A 24,158-nucleotide genomic window follows, 5' to 3' on the forward strand; every position below is an offset into this window, starting at 1 on the left:
CCCCTTTTTAATGGTGTTTTCATGCCAGTCCCAGAGAGGTCCCAGAGTGGGCTGTTTTTCACAAAAATGGAGGCGTTTTTGCCTTCCCCAGCCCCCAGAAACACTCTGCAGTACTCTGGAAACAACTTTTTTTCTTACTGGGTAGTTTGCAGGCGCTCCCTTAGCACCGGTGAGGCTGGAGTCCCTCCACCCCAAGGGTGGTTTTCAAAAATTTTTACTACTGGTTCAGTGGGTGTGGCTAGATGGGGGGAATGTGACTGAGTGGGCATGGCCAACTTGACGTCATTCAAGCCCTCAGTCACATGACCCCCTCACCAAGCCATGGCCACTGAAACGGTGGCTAAAAGCTTTGACAGTTGTGGAGGGGGGGCTCCAGCCTTGCCGGAGCTAAGGGAGTGCCTGCAAACTATGTGTCCGGCCGAGTTACTACCTATTCAGCCAAACTGGCCTGAACCGGTAGGAACCCAGTTCTCCCTCCCCCCCATCAAAACTTTTCACCGTTTAGGTGTGCATGGCTTGGTGAGGGGGGGTCATGTGACTGAGTGTGCGTGAGTGATGTCAAGTTAGCCATGTCACTCAGTCATATGCCCCCCCCATCTAGCCATGCCCACCGAACCAGTAGTAAAAAAATTTGGAACCCACCCCGATTCAAACCCGTTCAAAACTAGTTCTAAACCTGTATACTTATACTTCCATGGAGTTTGAATTGAATCAGACCATTTTTGGCCTTGCTGTGGTATACAGGTATGTGAAGCTGCAACAAAGCTGGCATTTTCATTCCAAGCTTTGCTGAGCATTTGGCCAAAGACTCATCATTGCCCTGCCCCTTGCCTTAAGATAGCCTTTACTCCCTTCCTGCCTTCCCAGAGAGTGGTGTCCTATTCCTGATACTGTCTGTAGCCAGATTGGGGTGACTTTTTTTTCCTCCAGACTGGTAGCAGTTTGGAGCAGGGCACCAATTTTGATGCTCTTTAAACATTTTTTGTGGGTCAAAACAGAAGTTCTAACTGGGTACTAGTGTTCTCTATCTCTTCTCAGGATTTCAAGTTTTGGGTTGGGGGGGAGAAGACAATTGCTTTTTAGTTTCAGAATGCTTTGGAGGAATTGGGAAACTACTGTGCTAAAAATAATCACAAGTCATTTGGGACTTGTGTTAATCAGGTAAACAAAAGAAGACAGTACTGCACAGTTATCGTTCATGTGCATAATTTATTCTGTAATTTATTATATTTTACATAATTTCTAATGCTCTTGGAAATTACAGAAATGCAGGAACTTCAGTTGGCCACTGAAAACTCATGCCTTTGCTCTGGTAATTTTATTCAGTATCCTTTCTCTTCATGTGCTATGTAAAAAATGATGTTATGGATTGAACACTGCAGAAACTGCCACAACTATCAAGGAGCTGAGGCAACTCACATATTAGAAAAGCTACTATATTTAACTTTTGGGCATTTTAGATTATGTTTCCATTTGTACCAAGTTGCATGGATCGGGCTAAGGGTTCATGGTACTCAGCAGAATTTTAAACTATTATGATTTTCTGCATTCTCCTATGCTTAATAGCACCTACTGTGCAAGCCCTTTACATTGATTTATACTAAGGAGTCCTAAGTCCATTTGTGTTGTGTTTCCTTTTTTATATGGCTCTGGATATTTGAAGACCTGAATATAGTTTCCAGTAACACAGCATTTGTTGCAGAGAGTAGACCTAAAGATTCAAATTAGATTTCCAGACAGGATAATTTACTGACAAATATAGTCTGCTTAGCTCTCTCCTTATTGTTCTATTTCTTCAAAAACTTGACATGAGGATCAGAGTGTTGAGGAAGAAGAAATCTCTTCTAAATGGCTCTCCGGTTGAAAGGGAAAGCTCTGTATATCCTAGATGCTATCTCATCCTGAGGAAACATTAACCACTCAAATAAGCCATTACTGTTTAACTTCCCTATGGCCAGGATTCATAATGAAATAAAGCAGCAAAATTGTAATTATTGATAGTTACTGTAGAGCAGGGGTGAAATCCACTTACCTTTGCTACCAGTTTGGACCTCCCGTACATGCACAGAGCATCAAAAACCAACACGATGACGTCCAGGTGGGTGGGCAGAGCCTGCTACCGAGCGACTGCAAAGGTAAGCGAATAGCGAGGGGGAGAAATCACCTATGCCACGTGATTTAGATTAGCTAGAAAGCAGGAAATCCTGCATTCTAGCTAATATAAAACGTGTGTCACAGCTGATCATTGGAAAAACCAGTTCATTTTTTTTTACTACTGGTTTGGACAAACAAGTAGCATTTTTGCTACTGGTTTGGGCGAATCGGTAGCATTTCACCCCTACTGTAGAGTAATAATAATCTGCAGACCACTAAGTGGTGAATAAGAAGTTTCAGTGCCCATCCTGGACCCAATTTTGTGATATTTGCATTTATCAACTCATAAAAGTTTTTAAAAGTTGGCAAGCATATGGTTGGGGCCTGGTGCCGGGGCCGGCAGTGAGGAGCCCAACGAAGAGGTGCCTCTTCCATCCTCAGCTGTTGTGAAGAAGCAGTTGCTCTGGCTGCTGCTATGCCTGCTTCATTCTCCGGCCCCTCTCCTTGGCTGCTGCTGCTGGGGTGCCACCAGGGCAAGCACGGTGTGTGTGTGTGTGCGTGTGTACAGGAGGCATGGACCATTCGGTGGTGAGGTAGACGCAGCCACGGCAGCGGGGGAAGCAAGGCTTCTTTGCCACCCTCCCAGCTGGCAAAATAGAAATTTTCACCGGTTCGGTGGATGTGGCAAGGGGGGTATGTGACTGAGTGGGTGTGGGCGTGAGTGACATCAAGTTAGCCATGCCCACTCAATCATATGCCCACCTAGCCACACCCATCGAACTAGTAGTAAAAAAAAATAGAACCCACCTGGTTCAGTTTCTTTTACCTGGCCAGATGGAAGATAAGAGAGATATGTTTCTGCTTTCCTGCTGCACTCATACATTAGCTGTTCATATGCATTCAATTCACATTCAGTGAAATGTCCAAAGTTTAGTCAATTTGGTTTTTTCCCTCCTGCAATTTCCTTGAATTTTTACAACCAGTTGAAAGATTGTGAAATGGATCCTAGAAATCTCTCAAGGTACTCTGAAAAATACTTTAAAAATTTAAGTTTTCTACAGTGCCATGGACAAATCAAGTACATGGTTTTTTTTTAATTGAAGGGGATAAAGACTGAGTGATTAAGCAAATAAAATTGTATATTGGTTAAACAATTTATTTGAAAGACAGACTGGCAGTGCAAATGTTATTGAAGAGAGAAGCCATGTAAAGATTGGCATTATGAAAAATAATGGGCAACCAAAAGTGACATAATATACTTTCAGGAAGCATATGGATGTATTCCTTAAAAAAAAATATTCTTCCTTTTCAAGAAACAGATTACTCTGGGAGAACATGTAGCAATCTCATATGACGTACTTGGATCTGAGCCACTGAACAATAAACAAAACCGCAGTTATGAAATGTGTACTACAGAAAATGGCACAAAATTGGGCATGGGTTTAGCATCACAGTCATTAGAGCCAACATGTTAATACTTCTCAGAGGAAAAAAGGAATAAAGATGAGTCTTGTTAGCTTCCAGCAACAACCATTTACTGAGGGTTTCAGAGAAGGAGAAAAAGAGGAGGAAGGAACAGTAGACATAATGATTGGCTTTGCTTCTTAACATTATGCGAGCTAGGAAGCAAATATTATGACTTGATTATTAATAAGCTTTTGTCGTTCATAAGGAGAATGTTTCAGTATACTCCACCTCCCCAAGATAACTGCATATGAAACTTTTGAGTTTTATTTTTGAAAATCTGGCCTAATTTTTTTTAAAGTCCTCAATCTGTGAACAGAGCATTGTTTTTGTCCCTCCATTGAAATAATTAATGATACAATATTCTAGATGGTCCGTAACAATGGCTCATTAAAAGATGGTTTTTAAATCTATCCAGGCATTCAGAAAATATGAAGCTCAAAAGCTTTTGGCAACTCCATCTATCAAAAATACTCAGCTGGCATTTCTAGTCAACCCAGATGACTAAAATGGGTCTATTGGTGAACTACCATATTTTTCGGAGTATAAGATGCACCTTCCCCCCCCCCAAAGGGTGTGGAAATGTTGGTGCGTCTTATATACTGAATACAGCCATTTTGGGCCTCCTGAAGCCCTGCCCACAAATCCCATTTTTGTGAAAAACAGACAAAAAATGGAAGTGTTTTTGCCTTCCCCCAGCCCCCAGAAATACTCTGCAGGCTTCAGCAGGGCTGGGGGAAGGCAAAAATGCCCCCGTTTCTGTGGAAAAAAATGGCCCATTTTCTGCCCGTTTTTTTCAAAAACAGGTGATTTTGCCTTCTCCTCAGCCCTGCTGAAGGTAGCAGAGTGCTCCTGGGGGCTGGGGAGGACAAAAACTTTTTTTTTCTTACGTACCTCTTCGAAATCTTAGTGTATCTTAAATACCAGTGGTCTTATAGTCTGAAAAATACAGTAGTTTTGTCCTTCTGACCATATTTTGTGAATTGCCATATTCTGCAAATTATAGTCATTAAAATATCTTCAGTTCACTTGAGGCAATATTTTTAATAGTAAAGACTATGTTTGAAACACTGAGTAAGTCTTGGTATAAGACAAAGGCAAGGGTATAAATTATAGACAATATTTCATAGAATATACTAATCAAAGCAGCACAAAATACTGCTGAAAATTATCCTTGACAATTCTGTATATAAATATCAGTTAAAACCATAATGTAAGGCTATATATCTTTAGATGAAACAAACTCTACTTGACTCTCTTGAGATGATGGAAGTGTAAGGGTACGTCAGAATCTATTTCAAGGAGGGGATAATTGCACTTCCAAAGGGAAGTGGCAGTTAGTTTGATCTCAGAAAACATGATAGCTAGCAGTTTCTATTTTATAAAGAGAGAACAAAGTCTGCTATACTCAAATAATTTATCACTACCAGTTAATGGTATGTTTCAAAGGAATTGCTTTGAGAATTGCAACTGAGGTGTTTCAAAGGACATGGAAGCATAATCATTAAAAGGCTAACCCTGATTCACCGCAAAGTAAAACGGGATTTCGTTATTCATTTCTGTGGAAAGAGGAAGTCCCTTTTGTTTTCAAAGAACCAATACACAGGACAGTGTATATGAAATAATTTACAGAAATTTCAGCTCATTTCATCAGTTTGACTGAAGATCTTACCAAATTAAACCATGAATAGACAACAGAAAAAAAATAATTTGTGATTAATATGATTAGGTCTTAGTTTTTGTTTTATATGCACAACTCTCCAGATTTCCCTTGCACCATTTTTATAATTAAGATTATCTGTCCTCACTTTCCAAGAGTACATAGAGAAGAAGGATGTAATGGGACTCACATTTATGCAACTGCATTGATAACCAATATTTTATTCCTTAATGTACGGAAATAAAGTCCAAAGTATCTGGTATTCTCTACTCCCAGAATTCCATTGCTGAGAAGACTTTGTTGTTAGTTGTGAAGTCATGTTCAACCTATCGCGACCCCATGTTCCTCCAGGCCTTTCTGTCCACCATTCCCCGGAGCCCATTTAAGCTCATGCCTACTGCTTTGGACTCCATCCAGCCACCTCATTGTCGTCCCATTCTTCTTTTGCCCTCAGTCTTGCCCAGCATTAGGCTCTTCTCCCATGAGTCCTTCCTACTCATTAGGTGGCCAAAGTATTTGAGTTTCATCTTCAGAATATGGCCTTCTAAAGAGCAGCCAGGGTTGATCTCCTCAAATTGGACTGACCAATTTGATTGCCTTGCAGTCCAAGGGACTAGCAAGAAGACTCACACCAATATATATAATTATACAGAGGTGTATAACTACCTGACTTTCCAATTATGGTAGACTTTTTGGTTGTATCATGTTTCTTAGTTTTGTAGTATGATCATAAAATTCATATTAGCTGATTGGAAGGATGAAAATTGCAATCCGATTGCTTTAAAGAGGGTCTCCTTGGGGAAAGCTGTTGTTGATGTGTACCCTCCCCCCAGCCATTAGACATGTACTGTCTATTTTTTGAGATCTACTTGCTTCCCAAAACGTTTCCCTTTGTGTAAGCCTGAGGTATGATCCACAGAGGTATTTTTCAAGTCAAGTGTGCAATTTTAGGGTGTTTTATAGGGGGGGAAATAGCACCTGAGTTACAGCATCCTCTTCTCCTACCTTGAAAACTGTCAGCTGTGGTCCGAGACACAGCAAACAGTTCCCCATCTGGCCATTTTTCTCCCACAAGAGCATGTAAGTTATCCTGTTAATTCTAGGCTTCCCTTGCAGCCTACGGCTAAGGCCCGCCCCACGTGGTAGAAAGGTTTACTATGCTCTGAGGCCAATTGTCTTTCGACGGCTGCTCTGAAAACCGCCTCCCCCACCTCCGTGCCCCCAAAGCAGAGGCGCGTACCGAGCCTCTTAAGAGGACTCTGCAAAATGCTTAAATTCCGCCAAGCATCCGCAGCAATAATCCCGGAGGGCAGGGCGCACGGGACTGTGTAGCGTGGCCGCTACTACTGCGCCCGTCCAACGAACGCCTGCGAAGAGCCCGAGCTGTTGCAACTGGCCACTGAGTTGGCAGAGAGGAGTGAGCTGAGGAAGCTCCAGGCGGCGTGGAGGGGCAGAGCTGCCTGCTGCAGTCCTGCTACTGTGCGCCCCAGTCCGGGGAGGAGAGAGAGAGAGAGAGAGAGAGAGAGAAAGGCGCTGCTCTGGCGGAGGGATACGCCGTTCCCTATAAAAAAGGCTCCGCGCAGCCTCACACCTACAGCATTTCTGGCAAAGGGAGGAGGAAGCGACGCTGTTCGCTGCTGATTGTCTTCTGCACCTTCGCCAGGGCACAGAGAGCCAACGCCGCCAGCCGCAATGGTAGGTAGCTTGGATCTACCGCGTGAGGGATTTTGTGTGTGTTTGTGTGGTTGGTGTTCTTGTTCGGGTTTTGTTTTAAAGCACGGACGAGAAGCATCTGGATTTGTCGCTTGACTTCCTACAAGCTGCTGTTGGATCTTTCGACTCTTGGCGGGAACCGACTAGCAACGCGTTTGCCCTTTGGCTACTATGCCTTGCCAACTTCGGGGGCGGGGTGGGGTGTCAGCTTGGACTGCGCTCTAGGAGCGGAGGTGGAAGCGGGCCCTGCGCCTTGAGATCTGCTGAAAAGCGGATCCGCTCTTTTGCATGGAAGGTGGGAATGGGGTGGTGGTGTCCCTGAATGGGGCGAAGCGTTGACAGCCCTTGCCCTTTTTCTTAATCGTTTCTAACTTGGGCTGTGTAGGAGAGCATTAAGATTGCAGGCGAAGTTCCAGGCGGCCTTGCAAGTCGCCTGTCCCGCGCCCGAGTCTCTTTCACTCACTTCCCACGATCTCGTGGCTGTTGTGTGCGGAGCAACTCGCGACCGCTTGCCGGAACTGGCGCTCTTGTCGGCGCTCGCTTGCAGGAGTGGAAGCCGGTTTCCTCCCCAGTTAGCGCCCAAGGCTGGGTGGGGATGCTTCAGAGTTCAGCGATCGCTTGGGCTGGGAAAGTGGCGGATCCGCCTGCTCCCGGACAGGGGGCGATATTTGCTTGGAGAACCGGGCGGTCTGCTTGCTTGGCACGGCGGCGGTCGCAGCTCCCGATTTTGTGTTTATTTGCAAGGACTTTGGGGCAAATGTCTTTGGAGACGGGATGGCAATTGCGCGGGAGGAGCGCCCTGGTCTCCTTTCCACATCCCCACGTCATAGGGGCGAGGTAGTAACTGGGGCCGCGCCTTGTCTGTAGTCAGAGGTGCTGCGTGCGCTTCTCCGGAGCTGAGATTTCCTGTGTTGTAGCTGAAGAGCGGCCCTTCGCCCCCTCCACAAAACGACAGGGCTAAGATTAAGCCTAGACCCTCCCTAAAGAATAAAGACCGCGTATCTTCGGCAGGAATGAGCAGAGGCTGGGGAAACGGATCAGGCCTTCATTGAACACAAGACCGCATTCAAGAGAATTTATCCTATATTTTGGCGGGTGCCGTTTGGATTATTTAGCTGGAAGTGGTAGGGTTGTTTTCTGGAAGCAGCTTTCCCCTTCTCTGCGCCTTCCAGATGTGCTGGCTGATGACAGGGGTTGACAGAGACTACCCTGAGGCATACCTCTGGAAAGTTCCTGGTTAGAACCATATGGGAGCTCAACATATGGCATTGATATGGCTGCAGATGGAGCAAGAACCCTGCCCTGTGAAAATGCAATGTAAAGAGCCATGATTTTGATGTTATTAAAAAAAATGTTGATGATTGCATGTGCCTTTTTTCCCCTGGTGGAGATAGGATGAGGAAAGTAGATGGCCAGGCTGACTGAAGGAGATGGGTTAGGAAGATGGCAGGGGAAGGATGATGGAAACAATCACAGTTTTTATACCAGCTGCACTGCGGAGGGGGAGGGAGAACCTCTGGGACTATTGCACTATTTCTCCACCCCCCAAAAAATAATTTTCCAAAACCCTCAAATGCAGCAATTGCAAAAAAAAAAAAAGGCTTTGAAGGTTGGATTACATCATGTCTCCTCCTCTTCTTCCTCTTGAGCCTCCACCCTACTAATCCCTAGAGGTGGGAAGCTAGGAGAAGATAAAAATCCATGCTATTTACAGTAGCAACTGGAAATTATTTCCTAGAAGCCCTGAACAAACATCTTAAAAGCTCACTAATACACTGTGTGTGAGAATGTTTGTATTTGTGTACAAGAGGGCTTATTTGGGTGATTTTTTGGAATGGAGAGTGAAAGGAGAAATGGGTAAGATCTGCTTAAAAGGCAGTCTCAATCTACTAAATCTACTAAAATTGACACTATAGCTGTCTGGTGTACCAAAATGTATGGATCACAATTGGGCTGTTGGGACAAGGTCATGTTTTATGCAGAAGGCAGTCAGGGGAAGCCTTTTTAACAAGGTTTCCCCTCGCCCCTCTGCCCATAGTGGAGCCCTCCAAGTGTGTTGGGCACATGTTGTGATCTGACCCATTTGGAAGTCATTCAATTAGGGAAGGCTGCTTAGTGCAGGTGCATTGTAGAAACTGACCCTTATATTTCATTTTCCCCTAATGTGCAGTTAGATTTTACCTTGGTCAGACATCTCCCAAGAGCATTTTAGTTAATGATGATCTTTGGTCTTCATTCAGGATTTTATTATTATTTTAACTAGAATTGCTGCGTAATTGTGAAATGCATGATATATTGAGAAAAGAAAGGATGGAAATCTCAGCTTTCATTTCCCATAGTAGAAAGGAAAAGCCCAGGTATGTCTCCTTTCCCCTTTTGCCGCTGGGAGGGGTTACATCATCGGATCTGACTCCCCCTTCACGCAACCCTGTATGGGCGGGGTGGCTGGTTTAGCACTATGCTACTACTTTCATCAGGTAACCAAAGTAAAGCATATTTGTTCTTGCCTAAAATACAAGCTAGATATTATTATATATTGTGTGAAAAACATGTATAAGATCAAAACTTGAATGTATAAAACCTGGATTCTCATCCTTCAAATCACAGACTGAGGGCTTCATACAATCTAGTTCTGTTGATTTGCAGTCTTCATTTTATTGAGGTGTGGTCCAGTTTCCTGCTCTGCATTGCTCTGATACGTTATGTAAATCACTATGCCAACTTGCCTCACCGAAAGAACATCCAGCAACTGGATTCTGGGAAGATTTCAAAAAAGGTTGCTCATTAGTTGTGTACAAATCCTGCAACTTTTTTTTTTAATGAGAAGCTTACTTTGGGATGTCCTTTAATTGCTGGCAAGCCACTGCATTGTGAAGTCAGTTATGCTTGCCAACAGAGGATTTCAAACTGCAGAGGATTTTGACGCATTTATTGATCTTCAAATTTCATAGTAAACTTCCAGACACATCTTCACATACATACATCTTGTGTATTTAACAGGAAATCAGTATTTGGATATGAGTCTTGCAGCATCAAATAGCTATTTCAAACAAAGCTTTAAGGCAGACATTCAATATTTGGATAAGAGTATAATTTTTCCAAATTCAGCAACCTTTTAAAGAAAATATGTAACTTCATTGATATATATATATATATATATATATATCACAACCCCTGGTATGCCCAAATATGGGAGGAAGTTCACTGCTTCCATTCTCTGTCCATCGGCTCGTCGTAAGAGACCATCCAGACAGAAACCCAATATTTTTACTGTTCCCTTTGTTACATTTGTGTTGTATTTGTGCTGATAAATAAATAAAGGGAGACTAGTATAGATCTATTTCAAGCTATTTAGCTCTCATTAGCTAGACATACCCTTACTGGGATTGGAACCTGTGTTGTATTTATTTATCAGCACAAATACAACCAACATACATACATACATATATACATACATACATACATACATACATACATACATACATACATACATATATATATATATATTTCTCACTATATATATAATCTTTCTCACTAAGCTATTAAATATTGATTAGGCTAATTAATTATCTTATAACCCATGTCTATATAAATAACTGACTATATAAATGTTTAAATAAATCATAATCTCTTTGCACTGACAGTGTCATACAGAGCAGAATACCATTTTTCCTTGTCAGATATTACAGAGTGGGACTATTGATTAGGACAGTTACTAAAGTTTCAAAGCAATGCTTTATTTTTGGAAAACTAATAGATTGGCAACTTCCAGTGTTTCCTTGACAAAAAAAAATAAGATCAGATGGTTTTTTTTAAAAAAATATTAAAATTTTTAAACACATTAAAAGCATGTGTAGTTCTTGAAGAGAAATGACCTAAATAGTTAGGCCCTTATTTTGCAGGTTTGTTTTTGTTGGCTGTTGCTTGGTGGTAGGATCAGTAATTTCATGGCTGTAATGAAAACCTGATGCAAAATGCATTTGGGGGGGAGGGTCTGTTTCTTGACCATCAGATTAATAAAGAAGGCTCTCCAGCTTTCTGGGTAATTCATATTCTCTCTCCCCATGCTGTCTCGGTTCTGTTTGCACGATCCACTGAAGAGAAGAATGGTTTATTGCCAATTGCTCTTGGATGTGCCAAGCATTAATATAATGTTATGTCATCTTGCCTGTGAGTTGCTGCTGCATTGTGTGCTTTGACATAGCTACAGGTAAACAATGTTCTGAAATACTTTTCTATTCTTTACATAGGCCGATCAGCTGACCGAAGAACAGATTGCTGGTGAGTATTCTAATTGGAGGGAGATGGTTTCTGTTGGCCTAGCAACTTATTGTGAATACAAAAATATTGCAGAACATTCTTGGTGGCTGCCATCGCTTGGCTATTTCTCAAGACTTTACATTCCTGTTGGTGTGGATTGATCTTTAAAAGACAAGAAAACATCACATTAAATTGTTTTTTGTTCAGTAATTTAAATATGTTCCTGAAAACATACATGTTTGTATTCATTTCTATCTAGATAACTGGTTACCATAGAAATTGAAACCTACCGGCTGGTTATGCAACCCACATCCTTTTTTTGTGTACACAGTTATAGCTGCATAAATATAAAGACTGTGACTATGAAATGGATACAGTCCTTTGATTTCCTCTGTACGTTTGCTTAGGTACCAATCAAGACCACTTATTTCAACATTAAAGATCTGAGGTTTTCTGATGCATTGGATGTTAGTTACTAGGCAAAGCACTGTTTCTCATGAAATTGACAATATTTATTTATAGCAAGGCACATTTATCTGAGAATAAAAGAGTTCTGAGAGTTCTAAAAGCTAAAAAGTATACAGTCCAAAATTATTAAAGTAGTTGGGATTTTTCAGAGAAAATAATGGCCCTTGCCAAATTTAAACAAAATGCTGCCTTTTTTCCCCTTTCCCTTCTGTTACTTTTTGGTTTATCAAGTCACAATTTCTGCTTGGTTTTACCCAAGGTTGTGGCTAACTATACCGAAGGGAAAAAGTAGTATAGCATAATTTGGGGCCTTAAGACAATTGCATTGGCTAGGTCAAGAGTGGGCTGAAAAGTCCTGAGTAGTCATTCCCTCTTTTTGTAATTTTTCTGTCCTGCTCATCCTCTAAAGCAGAAGTGTGCAAAATTCAGCTGTGAAGTGGAAAAGATGGTCCACATGCAGCGTGGGTGTGTCAGCTGCACATTTCCCTGGCTCGAGATGGTTGAGTTAAGAAGGCAAGAGAGCACTGACTTGTGCTCCTTGGCCCTTATTTTCTTGGCACAACTTCTTTAAGGAGCTGCCGACCAGTATAATTAGCTTATGCTAGACCTGAACCATTTGGGGATCTGAATATTGCACACTTTGCATTCAGAGCTTCGTTCCTGGTTGCATTTCTCCCTATGCATGTTATGCTTATAGTAACTCTGCAGGTGCAGCATAACGGCTAAGAGTCTGAGGTACGAATCAAGAAACCCCTAGTCCAGACCTTACTTTTGTTGTAAGTAATTTCTCTTTTTTATATTTTCACTAATCTTGGAAGTATTTTTTCCAAGTAAATCTCTCTCACACACATACATACCAATTGTGTGATTTGCATGATGACATCACCCCTGCCATCATGTCACTGGATCAGTGACCGGCAATTACTGTTCAAGTATATCTGTAGGGCATCAAACCGAGGAAGCTTGATGCATTATGGTATTATTGTGCATTCAGGATGGGATAATAGTTAATCTGCAGTTTCAGGGTTAAGATATCTCAAGTGTGAATGAACCATTAAGAACATTACCACTTGGTTGAATCAAAGCATAGGTGAATGGCACACAGAATTCTTTACTCATGTTCTGTTTCTGGGATTTGTGCAGTCTAGATTAGGGTCCTGTTTTTCACACTGAAACCGTGTCCTCAGAAAACCAACAAGCAGGACATGAGTTTTGTAAGCCCTTGCACTTACATTCCATACTAACTAATATTGAGAGACTTACTGCATCCAGACCTGGAGCTAATAAATAGCTGTCATGATAGTCTCCATGAATTTGCCCATTCTCTTTAACAAGATCTACAATGACATCATAATGAAGCTAATTAGATGCTCTGTGAAGTACTTTCATTTAGCTTCACTGGATGACATGTTTAAGTGCAATGAGAGAAGAAGATGCTATGCAACTGTAAATGTATACAATGTAAAGGCTTTAAAAATCCATGTGTTCAATGTCTAAGAGGGAATTATTTTATACTCATTTGTTCTTTCCTTCAAAAGAGAAAAACAAGATTTTTTTTGCAGCTAATGAGTTTTTAATCATTATGAATGCAATGTATTATAAATATAACTATCTGTTTTAAGTATCAGTAATGTTATAGCTGTCTTCACCATATCTCACTGCCACCCACTCCCAGACTTCAAGTTTTTTAGGACATGGGACTTTGGATTCTTGTAATGTACATTAGGATGAGAAAAAGACTGGTTCCATATATATTCTATGTGTGGGATTTTGAATGCTACTTTCCATATTTCATATCCAAAAATGTATCGATGTTATGGAAATGGATGCTTTTTACATGGTGTGGATTACTAGTCATTCTTTGTTGACTCAACACAATGGTTATTGTAGGCCAAAATGACTTGGGTGTCAGGATGCTGCTCTTGTCTAGGTATTCTAGAGTAACTTTCTTTTTGGATCTTCCCCAATTTGCATTCATAGAATTACTGCACTTTTAATGATGAGATTTGACTAAGACACAATTTTAGGCTTCGACCTATGACCACACCTAAGCCCAAACTTTATGTTGCTATGTGAGGCAGTTGTGAATTTTGCTTCATTTTATGACCTTTCTTGCCACAGTTGTTAAGTGAATCACTGTAGCTGTTAAGTTAGTAACACAGTTGTTAAGTGAAACTGGCTTCCCCATTGAATTTGCTCGTCAGTAAGTCTCCAAATGTGGTCATATGACTCCAGGACACTGCAATTGTCATAAATATGAGTCAGTTGCCAAGCGCTTGAATTTTAATCACATAATCATGGGGATGCTACAATGGTCGTAAGTGTCATAAATGGTAATGTCACATTTGTCAGTGATGTTGTAACTTCGAGCAGTCACAGTTCAGAACAGAACTGTTGTAACGCGAGGACTATCTGCACAGTCCAAATGGGAAAAATTGTAGGCCTGTATATTGTTTGTTAGGCATTACATGTCATTCTATGTATACATTTGCAAAAAGATGGAACATGTCATTAATTTGTTCATTTGTGGTATCATTCACTGGAGAGAAGACTTATTCACACATAGTGCTATCTATCAGGTTGCTGTGGGCTGATGATTGTTTTCTTCCCTGTTCTCAGAGTTCAAGGAAGCCTTCTCTTTATTTGACAAAGATGGTGATGGCACCATCACAACCAAAGAGCTGGGGACTGTCATGAGGTCGCTGGGTCAAAACCCTACAGAAGCAGAATTGCAAGACATGATTAATGAAGTGGATGCTGATGGTAAGCATATGAAGGGATGAACCAGCTATCATTCATACATGAACATAATTCATTTTCTTCAAACTCATAACTCAGTGTTGGTAAAAGTTCTACATTACAGAATTGAAGGTTTGTAGCAGCTAATTACAACTGCGATTTATAGTCCTAATAAAATCTGCCATGTATTAATGACAGCTATAATTGTGTCTGTATCAGGGAAATCTAAATAAAACAGCACATGAAGATACAGCATATCTACTAAGAATATTATTGATTCCTGTCCTTGGCGTAGCTGCTGTCACTCACATATTAATCAAATATATTATGTGTAGCCTGGGACTAATGCCCGGTAAAGCCTTTTGGGGCAGATCTTAACAGGCAAACAAGTTTGAAATGGGAGAGAACAAGTATTTTAGGTAAGTGGGACCTAAGCTGTTTAGGACTGTAAAGGTTAATACCCAAACTTTAAGCTCTGTCCCATAAGCAATTTATAATCAGAGCAGACCTTTTGGTACAGGTATCACATGACCGCTCTTAGTGACAATCTGTCAGCTGCATTTTGCATTGCAGTTTCCACTCTTTTCAACAGTAGCTCCTTATGATGAGTGTTACAGCAAACAAAATGGAATGCAACCAAGGCAAACCATTGCCAAATACAACAACCTCAAGAAAGGTCACACCACACACACTAGGTATAAATGGATCCCAGCTTTAAAGGTTATTGACTTCTGTGGATTGGATGGTAAAGAGCCGCGTCATGAGAAAATTTCCTCCGTATACCGTTGGCATCTGATTATTGCCCCCCCAGCACTTTTCTATAGATATTGAGACAGATCATAACTCTATGGGACATGATAGATAAGCCAGATGGTGAACAATTGGGTCCCACACAGAGTCAAACTGGAAGGATCAAAGCTGCTGTGAAAAGTGGAGTTTTTTCCCAAGATTCAGTCCTATCAGATGATCCCAAAGGGATCATGATTAATGGTATCAAAACTTTCCCAGAAGCCCAGGAGAAGAAGTAAAGCTAATTCCATCACATCTGGTTCTGACAGAGACCCTTGCCAAGGTAATCCTTTGATTAAAATGACTCCCAATGATTAGTACAATTCAGTTATGTCTGGAATTGTAAGGTCTTCTCAGTTAACTTTCCCAGAAATGGAATGATTGTTTATATTGCACATATTGCCAGTGCCAAAGGACATGAGGGTTTTCTTTGCATGGACTACTTGCCTTCTTTATAGAATTAAGATACATCCTTCCCTCAGCAACACATAGATTACTTCTCTTTACCATGATGTCAGTTCTGTCTTAATCAGTCAAGAAAGGCAAGAACTAAATTATTGGCTGGTAGTCCTCATTTCTCCATAAAGCTAGCCCCAAAATTCCAAGTGACAAGCTGTTGGTAAATTTGTTTCCCTATGACTTGTCGGGGATGTGGTGGCTCAGTGGCTAAGACGCTGAGCTTGTTGATCAGAAAGGTTGGCAGTTTGGCTATTTGAATCCCTAGCGCCGTGTAACGGAATGCGCTCCTGTTACTTGTCCCAGCTTCTGCCAACCTAGCAGTTCAAAAGCATGCAAAAATGTAAGTAGATAAATAGGAACCACCTTTGATGTGAAGGTAACAGCCTTCCGTGCGTCTTCAGATTTTAGTCATGCTGGCCACATGACCATGGAGACGTCTTTGAACACTGTGGTTCTTCAGATTTGAAACGAAGATGAGCACTGCTCCCTAGAGTCGGGAATGACTAGCACACATGTGCGAGGGGAACCTTTACCTTTTATTACTTGTCTAAGTGTGTTTATTTATTTATTTATTTATTAGATTTATTTGCCAATACTGGCAATAAAATTATAAACTATGGTAAAAAGATTGGGTGGGAGGGAACAAGGTGTGCAGGGAGTCAGGTGGAATCTGCTGTTAGTCCATCAGTTACCTCCAGGAGACAGTCTCCATTGGGACTCCGAGTCAACTGATAGAGCCAGAATTTCAGATCCTTATGGAGGGTCAGGAGCAGATCTCACCCTGGAGAGTAAGATGTTCCAATGGGTAGGAGCCTTAGCGGAGAAGGCTTTTCTCCTGTATCCTGCCAGCAGAAATTTCTTGACTAATGGGATCCTCAGCATATCTCCTCTCCTGATGCGAGGTGAACCCATCCCATTGGGATGAGATGGTTTCTCGGGTAACCTGGACCCGTGCCACTCAGAGCTTTGTAGGTAATAAACCTATACCTTGAATTGCACCTGGAAGCAGGCCAGCTGCCATTGCAGCTTGCATAACAGAGGTGTTGGAGCACAGCTTATCAACTTTGCCCATCAATTCTGGCTGTGCATCTCCAACATATTGTTGAAGAATATGCCACTTGTACAAATAAAGCAATGCTGGCCTCTTGTGTGGATGGAGTGATGGCAGAGAAGTAAGCATTCTTTAATACTTCTCCAGCTGTTGATCTCAATTCCTGTCCATTTGTGTTCCATTTGTTATCTTATTTGCTTCATTATTTTCATATTCTTTGCTGGAACTGGTTTCTCTTGCTGTGTAAGAGAAAAGAGTGGCCATTATTCAGCCCATTTCTAAATTTCATAGATTAGACCGGCCGAGCACTAACATAACTGATAAGTAAAATGGGAAATTTCCTAAACGCATTAGGGTAAATATCCAAATGCATTGGGTGCCTGAATTGGATTGCTTTAACTAAGATTTCCATCAGCTGCTAGTCTCACTAGAAGGTGATCTGTCCATGCCAGTTGAGTTACCATAATTTCCCCAACATCTAATCACTAGCTCCACTCAAGCAGAAAACCACACCTAATTTGTGTCCTGAACAAAATGCCTAGAGTAAACCAATGCCTTGCCCGAGATCAGAACAGCTAGCTCAGGAAGAGAGACTATTGGGTTACAGGATAGACAATGTGCTAACAGTATCCCTATCTCCAAATGCAGTAGAATGCATTCAGGTTTGGCAGACTGCCAAATCGAGTCAGTGAAATAGAAACCTTATAGGCAACAGCTTCTCTATCTTCTTTCCCTCTAGTTTTAGCCTCTGGGCTATGGAGTAACTTGGCGAGAGATAGACTCCACTTTCTCTACCACGTCCTTGTGATAGACTCCAAATATAAATTAAATCTGGGATTAAATTCCGAGTAAAAGATGTTTGAATGGCAAGAGAATTTGCAGTGCAACTCCCCCCCCCCACCACACAACTTTCTAGATAAAGAGATCTAATCTCCCTGGAGTTTATTATAATCTCCCTAGTAATTATAATATGGCTTGCCATTGCTTTCTTGGGTGTTTTTCAACTTCCAGTCTAGGCTGGGATTTCCTGATTTCATGTTATTACTAATAGCTTTGACCCTTCTTAGTATTTCCAAGGTCAGTCAAAATTGGTTAAATCCTACTACCTGCTGTAAAATAATTGTGTATTGGAGCTGTGTATTTCAGGTCAAATTACACATTGCCTAGCTGCAAATTTTTATCATGCATCTTCATGGCATCAACCCTAATCAGGATGGGACCCTAGCACAGTTGGAGAAACTTAACATACAAAATGTTTCTGTCTTGCCAAAGAAAAGTTATTTGTATTACTTAAAATGTTTGAGTGGCTTGTTGAGAGAGATACAGAAGAAAAACTAAATTTGAATTGGCTGTACTATATGTAAATAAAACTGGGTGTGATTAATATGATAACTGTTCCACTGATTTGTTTAACCATTTTTATCTTTTATGTGTTAACATTTGAGTTCTCTGGGTACTGTTCCTTAGAGTGTGGGGGAAACATAGACAGTAATAAAGGAGAATATTTGCAACTCACAGTTGAAATGAGGGATCCTTAGTGCTCTCTGAGCTTGGTTGTTTTCTTGCAGATGTTTCATTACCCAATCTAGGTAACATCATCAGTGCTCATTGGGGATCAAAGATTTCTTCAAAGTTAAAAGCATCTCTAGAGCAGAGCATGGCATAAGTGGAATCGAAGCCCAATCATGCTCCTGCATATTCTCTTGTGATACAAATGAGTTCAGCATGAATACTTCGAACGTTATAAAAAGACAGCTTGATCAGAGGTGATCCAGATTTTTGAAATACCTTTCTAATCTGCAAAGAATAGCTAACATTTTCTTACAACTATTTGTATCATCCAGTCTTGTCTACAAAATAATTTCTAGTCCAGTAACCTAGTGGAAGAGATTCAGAGCATTACTACACTGTTGTCTTCCAGACAGGATATAATTCACTGCCTTCTCTGCCAACATGCTGTGTCCGAATGGGAGGCATCAAGTTTGAGAAAGCTTACAGTTGTATATCATGTGTTGAAGACATGAGAACCAATTTTTAATAAAACAACTGTCTGCTTATAATTGGTTAATTTGTCTTATACCTACAAATATGGAACAGTGCTTTAAAAAAGCCTTCACTGAGGCCAATTGTACAACATCCCTTCCAAAATAAACCACACACCCTTGAGAATTTTGAAGATCTGTCGCTCAGATTGTTTGCAGAATCTGAGTAATGAGTGTAAGGAATAGATTATAAGCTGAACAAGATATAATGTTGATCTTCCAGTCACCTGCAGTCCTGTTTCCCAAGATCAGCAGTCAGATTTTTAGTTCCTTTGAAAATTATTCTGGTATTTAAAGAGAAGGGAATGACTGTGAAATTATAAATTAGCATTAAAACTAGAGAGAATATCTGGATTTTGTAAAAACTAAGCATTTCCAGTTCATAGTTGAGCAGGCAGGAGAGAATAAATTGCATTTCTCTCTTTCCCAAGTCCTGAAATTTCCACTTGCAGTGGCCTTTGAACTAGAGAGCACAAATTTAGTCAGTTATGTGATGTTTTCAAAGCAATTCAGGCATGCAGGGAGTTGAACTGATTGACATCTGCTAAGAAATTGCATCTTTTATATCTAAAACCTTTGATGGTATAAAGGGACTCTCCTATGGCAAAAAAAAGGTTTTTATTTTTTAAAAAACTGATGGCATGCACATGATGTCATAACTTGGCTGAGAATCCGAATGATTTCTGGTGAATGTCAAATGCAACAAGGAGTATGAATCTAAAAGTGAATATATCCAAGAATAGTGGTGTTTTATAGGGAAAATGGAGTGAGTGATTCTAAATTATACATGGTGAAGAACTGGAACAAACAGATTAAACTGTCCCTTAGCAGAATGAATTATACAATTTTAAGATATGTAAATCTACTAGAAAGGCAGTGAATAGCATGAATGTTAAACAGCAGTGAAGCTTAGGCATGTCAAGGAAAACATAGAAGTATGTCGAAGTTAATAGGAATAGCATTCCTTTGATAAAATGAGGTAGGTTAAGGGAAAAAATAGGTGAATGAAGATACTGAAAACTGAACAATATAAAAGAACTTCATTGAGGTATTTGATTAGAAAGAATGTATGAGAATTCAGTTACAGAACAAATTTTAACTAAAGAGGAAGGGATTGAGAGGAAGAAGACAGAACAAATTACGTTTTGATAGAGTTGAAAATACATTTGGACATATTTTTTCCTTTCTATGCCTTTTTTTTGACAGGCAACGGCACCATTGATTTCCCAGAATTCTTGACTATGATGGCTAGAAAAATGAAGGACACAGACAGTGAGGAAGAAATTCGTGAGGCATTCAGAGTTTTTGATAAGGTATGATTTTAAGGTTAACTGGTATGAGTGTTAGTGTTACAATATGCAGGTTCCTTGGAATTGTTCTTTGTTACTAAAAGCAAATGCCCTCCTAGTAAAGTCCAGTGAGTCTTGTAATTTGCATTTCACAATCAAATTTCTAACTGGTTGCTTTGTTTGACTTATCTTCCTAGCAAAACTATTTGGAAGGGCAACACAACGTGAGAACTGTATGGAAACAAAATATATTACAGTTCTGCAACTGTTTGCAAAATTCTGCAAACGCATACTTGAAATCATGAATGAGGACTCTTTCACAGTACTGTTTACTAGTTGCATATCTTTAAATATTAGTCCAGTGAAAACAAGTCCAGTGTATAAAATGCCTTTAACAGAAAACCAGAATTGCCCAAATTGTGTTGAGTGTGCTTGTGGCAAACGCTTTAGTATATTGCATTCTAATGTAAAGTTGAAATGGTTCTGATTAAGAAAGTTATTTGTTGTTTGGGGTAGCAAATAGCGATGCTTGCCATTCTGGTGTCTGTTTCACTGTAGGAGAAAGTTGTTTGAATTCTCTGGGAACATTATGACTAAGTGAAAAATTTAATCCAGGTCTTTCTGTTTCTAATTATAATGCCTTGGTAAGACCACATTTGGAATATTGCATCCAATTTTGGTCACCACAAGGTAAAAAAGATGTTGAAACTCTAGAAAGAGCGCAGAGAAGAGCAACAAAGATTATTAAGAGATGTGGAGGCTAAAACATATAAAGAACGGTTGCTGGAATTGGGTATGTCTAATTAAATGAAAAGAAGGAGTAGGGGGGACACAATAGCAGTGTTCCAATATCAGGGGTTGCCCCAAAGAAGAGGGAGTCAGGCTATTCTCCGAAGCACCTGAAGGCCGTACAAGAAGCAATGGATGGAAACTAATCAAGGAGGGAAGCAACCTAGAATTAAGGAGAACTTTCTTGACAGAACAATTTAATCAGACTTGTCTCCAGAAGTTGTGGATGCTCCAACACTGGAAGTTTTTAAGAAGAGATTGGACAATCATTTGTCTGAAATGGTATAGGATTTCCTGCCTAAGCAGGGGTTGGACTAGAAGACCTCCAAGGTGCCTTCCAACTCTGTTACTCTATTCTATTCCTTATAGAGTTGATGTATCTGTCAGAATCAGAGTTGCCCGAGTTTGACTAATGAATCTTTTCTCCTTGCTTGTATTCAGTAAGGTCAAAACTTGAATGGGCTATTTTTTATCACAACTTCACCTTCTAAATGAAGAACTGAATCTTTCACAGAGAGTCTAAAACATGTTTTATTTTAGCACCTAAGCTCTAAATTCTACTTTTCCAAGAGAAGAGGTGGATTGGATCAGATTCATCATCTCAGTCAAATACTTGATCATTCCAATCAGGAGGCTGCCAGATATGTTGGGTCTGCCAATTCAAAAATTCCTAGGCAGGAAAGCTTTCCGGGAACTGCATTTCGGACATTCCAGGGGTTGTTAGGTTGAGAATAGTTGCAATAAATCCTGGCTTATTAGACTTTTAGAAACAAGTACCCAAATTTCCTATAAAATCTAAACTAAGAAGTGGTTAACAACTTTGAAAAAAGCATTCTGAACCAACCCAATAACTTAAAACTCACTCTTATGTTGACTTCTCAGCACTTGGTACTGTTAGGATATTTGTATGATATAGGTTTTATGTTTTTTTAAAAAAAAACATTTCTGTTTGTATTTTTCCAATGGAAAGGAATTTCTTGCTATTCTCTAGAGGACTTCAAAGTCTTTGGAGATGATCTAGGCATTCAGATATGCTGTTGATAGAGTTAGAGAAACTTCTCACTGTATTGAGACGAAAGACACTGTTCCTCATATATTTAGATTCTGATAATTTGGTTTTTATGATGGGAACTCAACAACTTTATTGGAATTTTAAGTGATTTCATGTTAAAAACGTTCTTCGTGGTATAAGAAGTAAACCAATAGAATGGAACAAGATTAGAACATTGATTCCAAATCTAATTACAAAACTTTTAAGTTGGCAAAATAAATAGTTTGAGAACTTAGATTCGAATTAAACCTTAATTCTTTTGCTGCTTACAATGTTTGCCTAACAGTAACGTTTTACATAATACTAAAAGATTATTGTTCTTCTGGTAATCCTCCATTCCTGAGAGATTTAGGATATGTTCTTTGCACATTTCCCTAAGACTACACCAATACAGTTAAATTCTGGATAATATATATAGGATAAAGTTAATAACCACATAGAACATAGAAAATAGCCATATTACAGGTTTAGCCCAGAGTTAGCTATTGCTATAGCATCTTTCTAAGATCTCAAATGTGAATTTTCCTATTAGTTGTTCCCTGATCTTTGGGCTGGAGATACCAGAGACTGAACTTACAAACTTATACCATCAAAACATGTACTTAATTAACAGAAATACTGTCCTATTATCCTTCCAGTTTTTTTCATTTCCAAAAAAATTGCCATGTTTAGTTGTATTGTACATTTTTTTTCTGGAAACTTATAATTCTCTCAATTTTGCATTATTTGTTCTCCACCCCACCCCCCCAACCCCCTAGGATGGCAATGGTTACATCAGTGCAGCAGAACTACGTCATGTTATGACAAACTTAGGAGAAAAGTTAACAGATGAAGAAGTAGATGAAATGATCAGAGAAGCAGATATTGACGGAGATGGACAAGTTAACTATGAAGGTATAATCTGGATTCCTATAAGTAGAATTTTGCAAAAGCAGAAATCACAGTGGGGTCTTACAAGTTGTACCTCTTAGAATACAGCGAGGTAAGGAATTTCTGCATTACAATTTGTTTAATTTCTGAAATGGTTCCTTTGTTTCTTTCAGAATTCGTACAGATGATGACTGCAAAATGAAGAGATCTCCTTTCACCTTTTTTTTCCTCTAGAAGAATCAAATTGAATCTTTTACTTACCTCTTGCAAAAAAAATGTTCATTTATTCATTCTGTTTCTGTATAGCAAAACTGAATGCTGAAATACCTTCTGTCCACAAACTGCATGTAATGGTTGGTGGTCCTGTTCCCCAAAAAATCAAGTTAGCCATCAGTTTTTTCCCCAATATAAATAATTGTTCTGCCTTTTAAAAATAAGAAAGCACTTAGTGAACTCCTCAAAAGTTCCATTTGCTAATAACTATTACTCTGTTTGGGCTGGCCAGTTTTTCATGCATGCAGCTTGACAATTGAGCACAGTCAGACATTTGTATTAAAACAGTTTTAAAAAGGAGAAAAACCTTAAAGGGAAAAAAAAAAGCCTAATCACTCTTTTGTCAAAAAGTGGGTTCTGGCTGAATCTGTAGTTATAAAATTGTCAAAGCTGGTTACTTTCAAATTTGTTTTATACCTCAGGTGGTATGCAGCAAAGTGGCTGAAGACTGGAAAAAGTTTAGAGGCAACCCCCCCCCCCCCCCTCGTTCCCCACCTGAGGTGGAGAAGGCTCACCAATATGTAGCTGTAGTTTGTTTCCAAAAGCAAATAGGTGGCATTTCTGTGTTACTACATTGATTTTAAAATTGTCTGCATTGCACTATTGTGGAACGGATGTTGGGCCATTACCGTTCTAAAAAGTTTTAACAAAATCTTTACCAAAGGGCAGGAGCACCTTTGGGTATATGCTCCTTCTCTCTCTCTCTCTCTCTCTCTCTCTCTCTCTCCTCTCTCTCTCTCTCTCTCTCTCTCTCTCTCTCTCTCCCTCTCCCCCTCCCCCTCCCCCTCCCCCCTCCCCCTCCCCCTCCCTCCCTCCCTCCCCCTCCCCCTCCCTCTCTTTCTCTCTCTCTCCCTCTTCATCTCTCCCTCTCCCTGTTTCTCTCTCTCTCTCTCTTGCAGTTTTAAAATTTACTGTACCGAGACTTGGAGCTGGCAGAGGGGCCTGTGGACTTCAGCACAACTATCAACATCGATGTTCAAGATAGTACAGTTATGTCCATTCCAAGTTGTAAATGCTAGTCTTTTTTCCAATAAAAGACCATTAACTTAAAGGTGGTGTTACATGCTTTGTAAAAGCCGAAAAGATTTATCTCTATACGATTTGAGAGATTAAACCAAAAAGGAAAAAAAAAAGAAAAAAAAAAGGT

The 24,158-nt window shown here is 40.1% G+C and overlaps 1 protein-coding gene across 1 annotated transcript; it reads left to right on the plus strand.

Annotated features, from left to right (window-relative positions):
• The first annotated feature begins 6,804 nt into the window (after positions 1 to 6,804).
• On the plus strand, positions 6,805 to 23,337 carry CALM1 (calmodulin 1). The gene is made up of 6 exons (XM_032232920.1): positions 6,805 to 6,913; positions 11,182 to 11,212; positions 14,279 to 14,422; positions 19,946 to 20,052; positions 22,627 to 22,762; positions 22,912 to 23,337. Exons 1-6 carry the CDS (start codon positions 6,911 to 6,913, stop codon positions 22,938 to 22,940), a joined length of 450 nt encoding a protein of 149 aa, XP_032088811.1. The 5' UTR covers positions 6,805 to 6,910; the 3' UTR covers positions 22,941 to 23,337.
• Positions 23,338 to 24,158: the final 821 nt, after the last annotated feature.

Source organism: Thamnophis elegans, chromosome 1 (genome assembly GCF_009769535.1).
Source record: "Thamnophis elegans isolate rThaEle1 chromosome 1, rThaEle1.pri, whole genome shotgun sequence".
NCBI classification, from domain to species: Eukaryota; Metazoa; Chordata; class Lepidosauria; order Squamata; family Colubridae; genus Thamnophis; species Thamnophis elegans.

What these genes read in the sequence shown, in the direction of transcription:
- CALM1 (XM_032232920.1), top strand. An exon ending in GACCGAAGAACAGATTGCTG is followed by an intron (nt 11,213 to 14,278) that starts GTGAGTATTCTA and finishes CCCTGTTCTCAG; the next exon opens with AGTTCAAGGAAGCCTTCTCT. An exon ending in TGGACAAGTTAACTATGAAG is followed by an intron (nt 22,763 to 22,911) that starts GTATAATCTGGA and finishes TGTTTCTTTCAG; the next exon opens with AATTCGTACAGATGATGACT.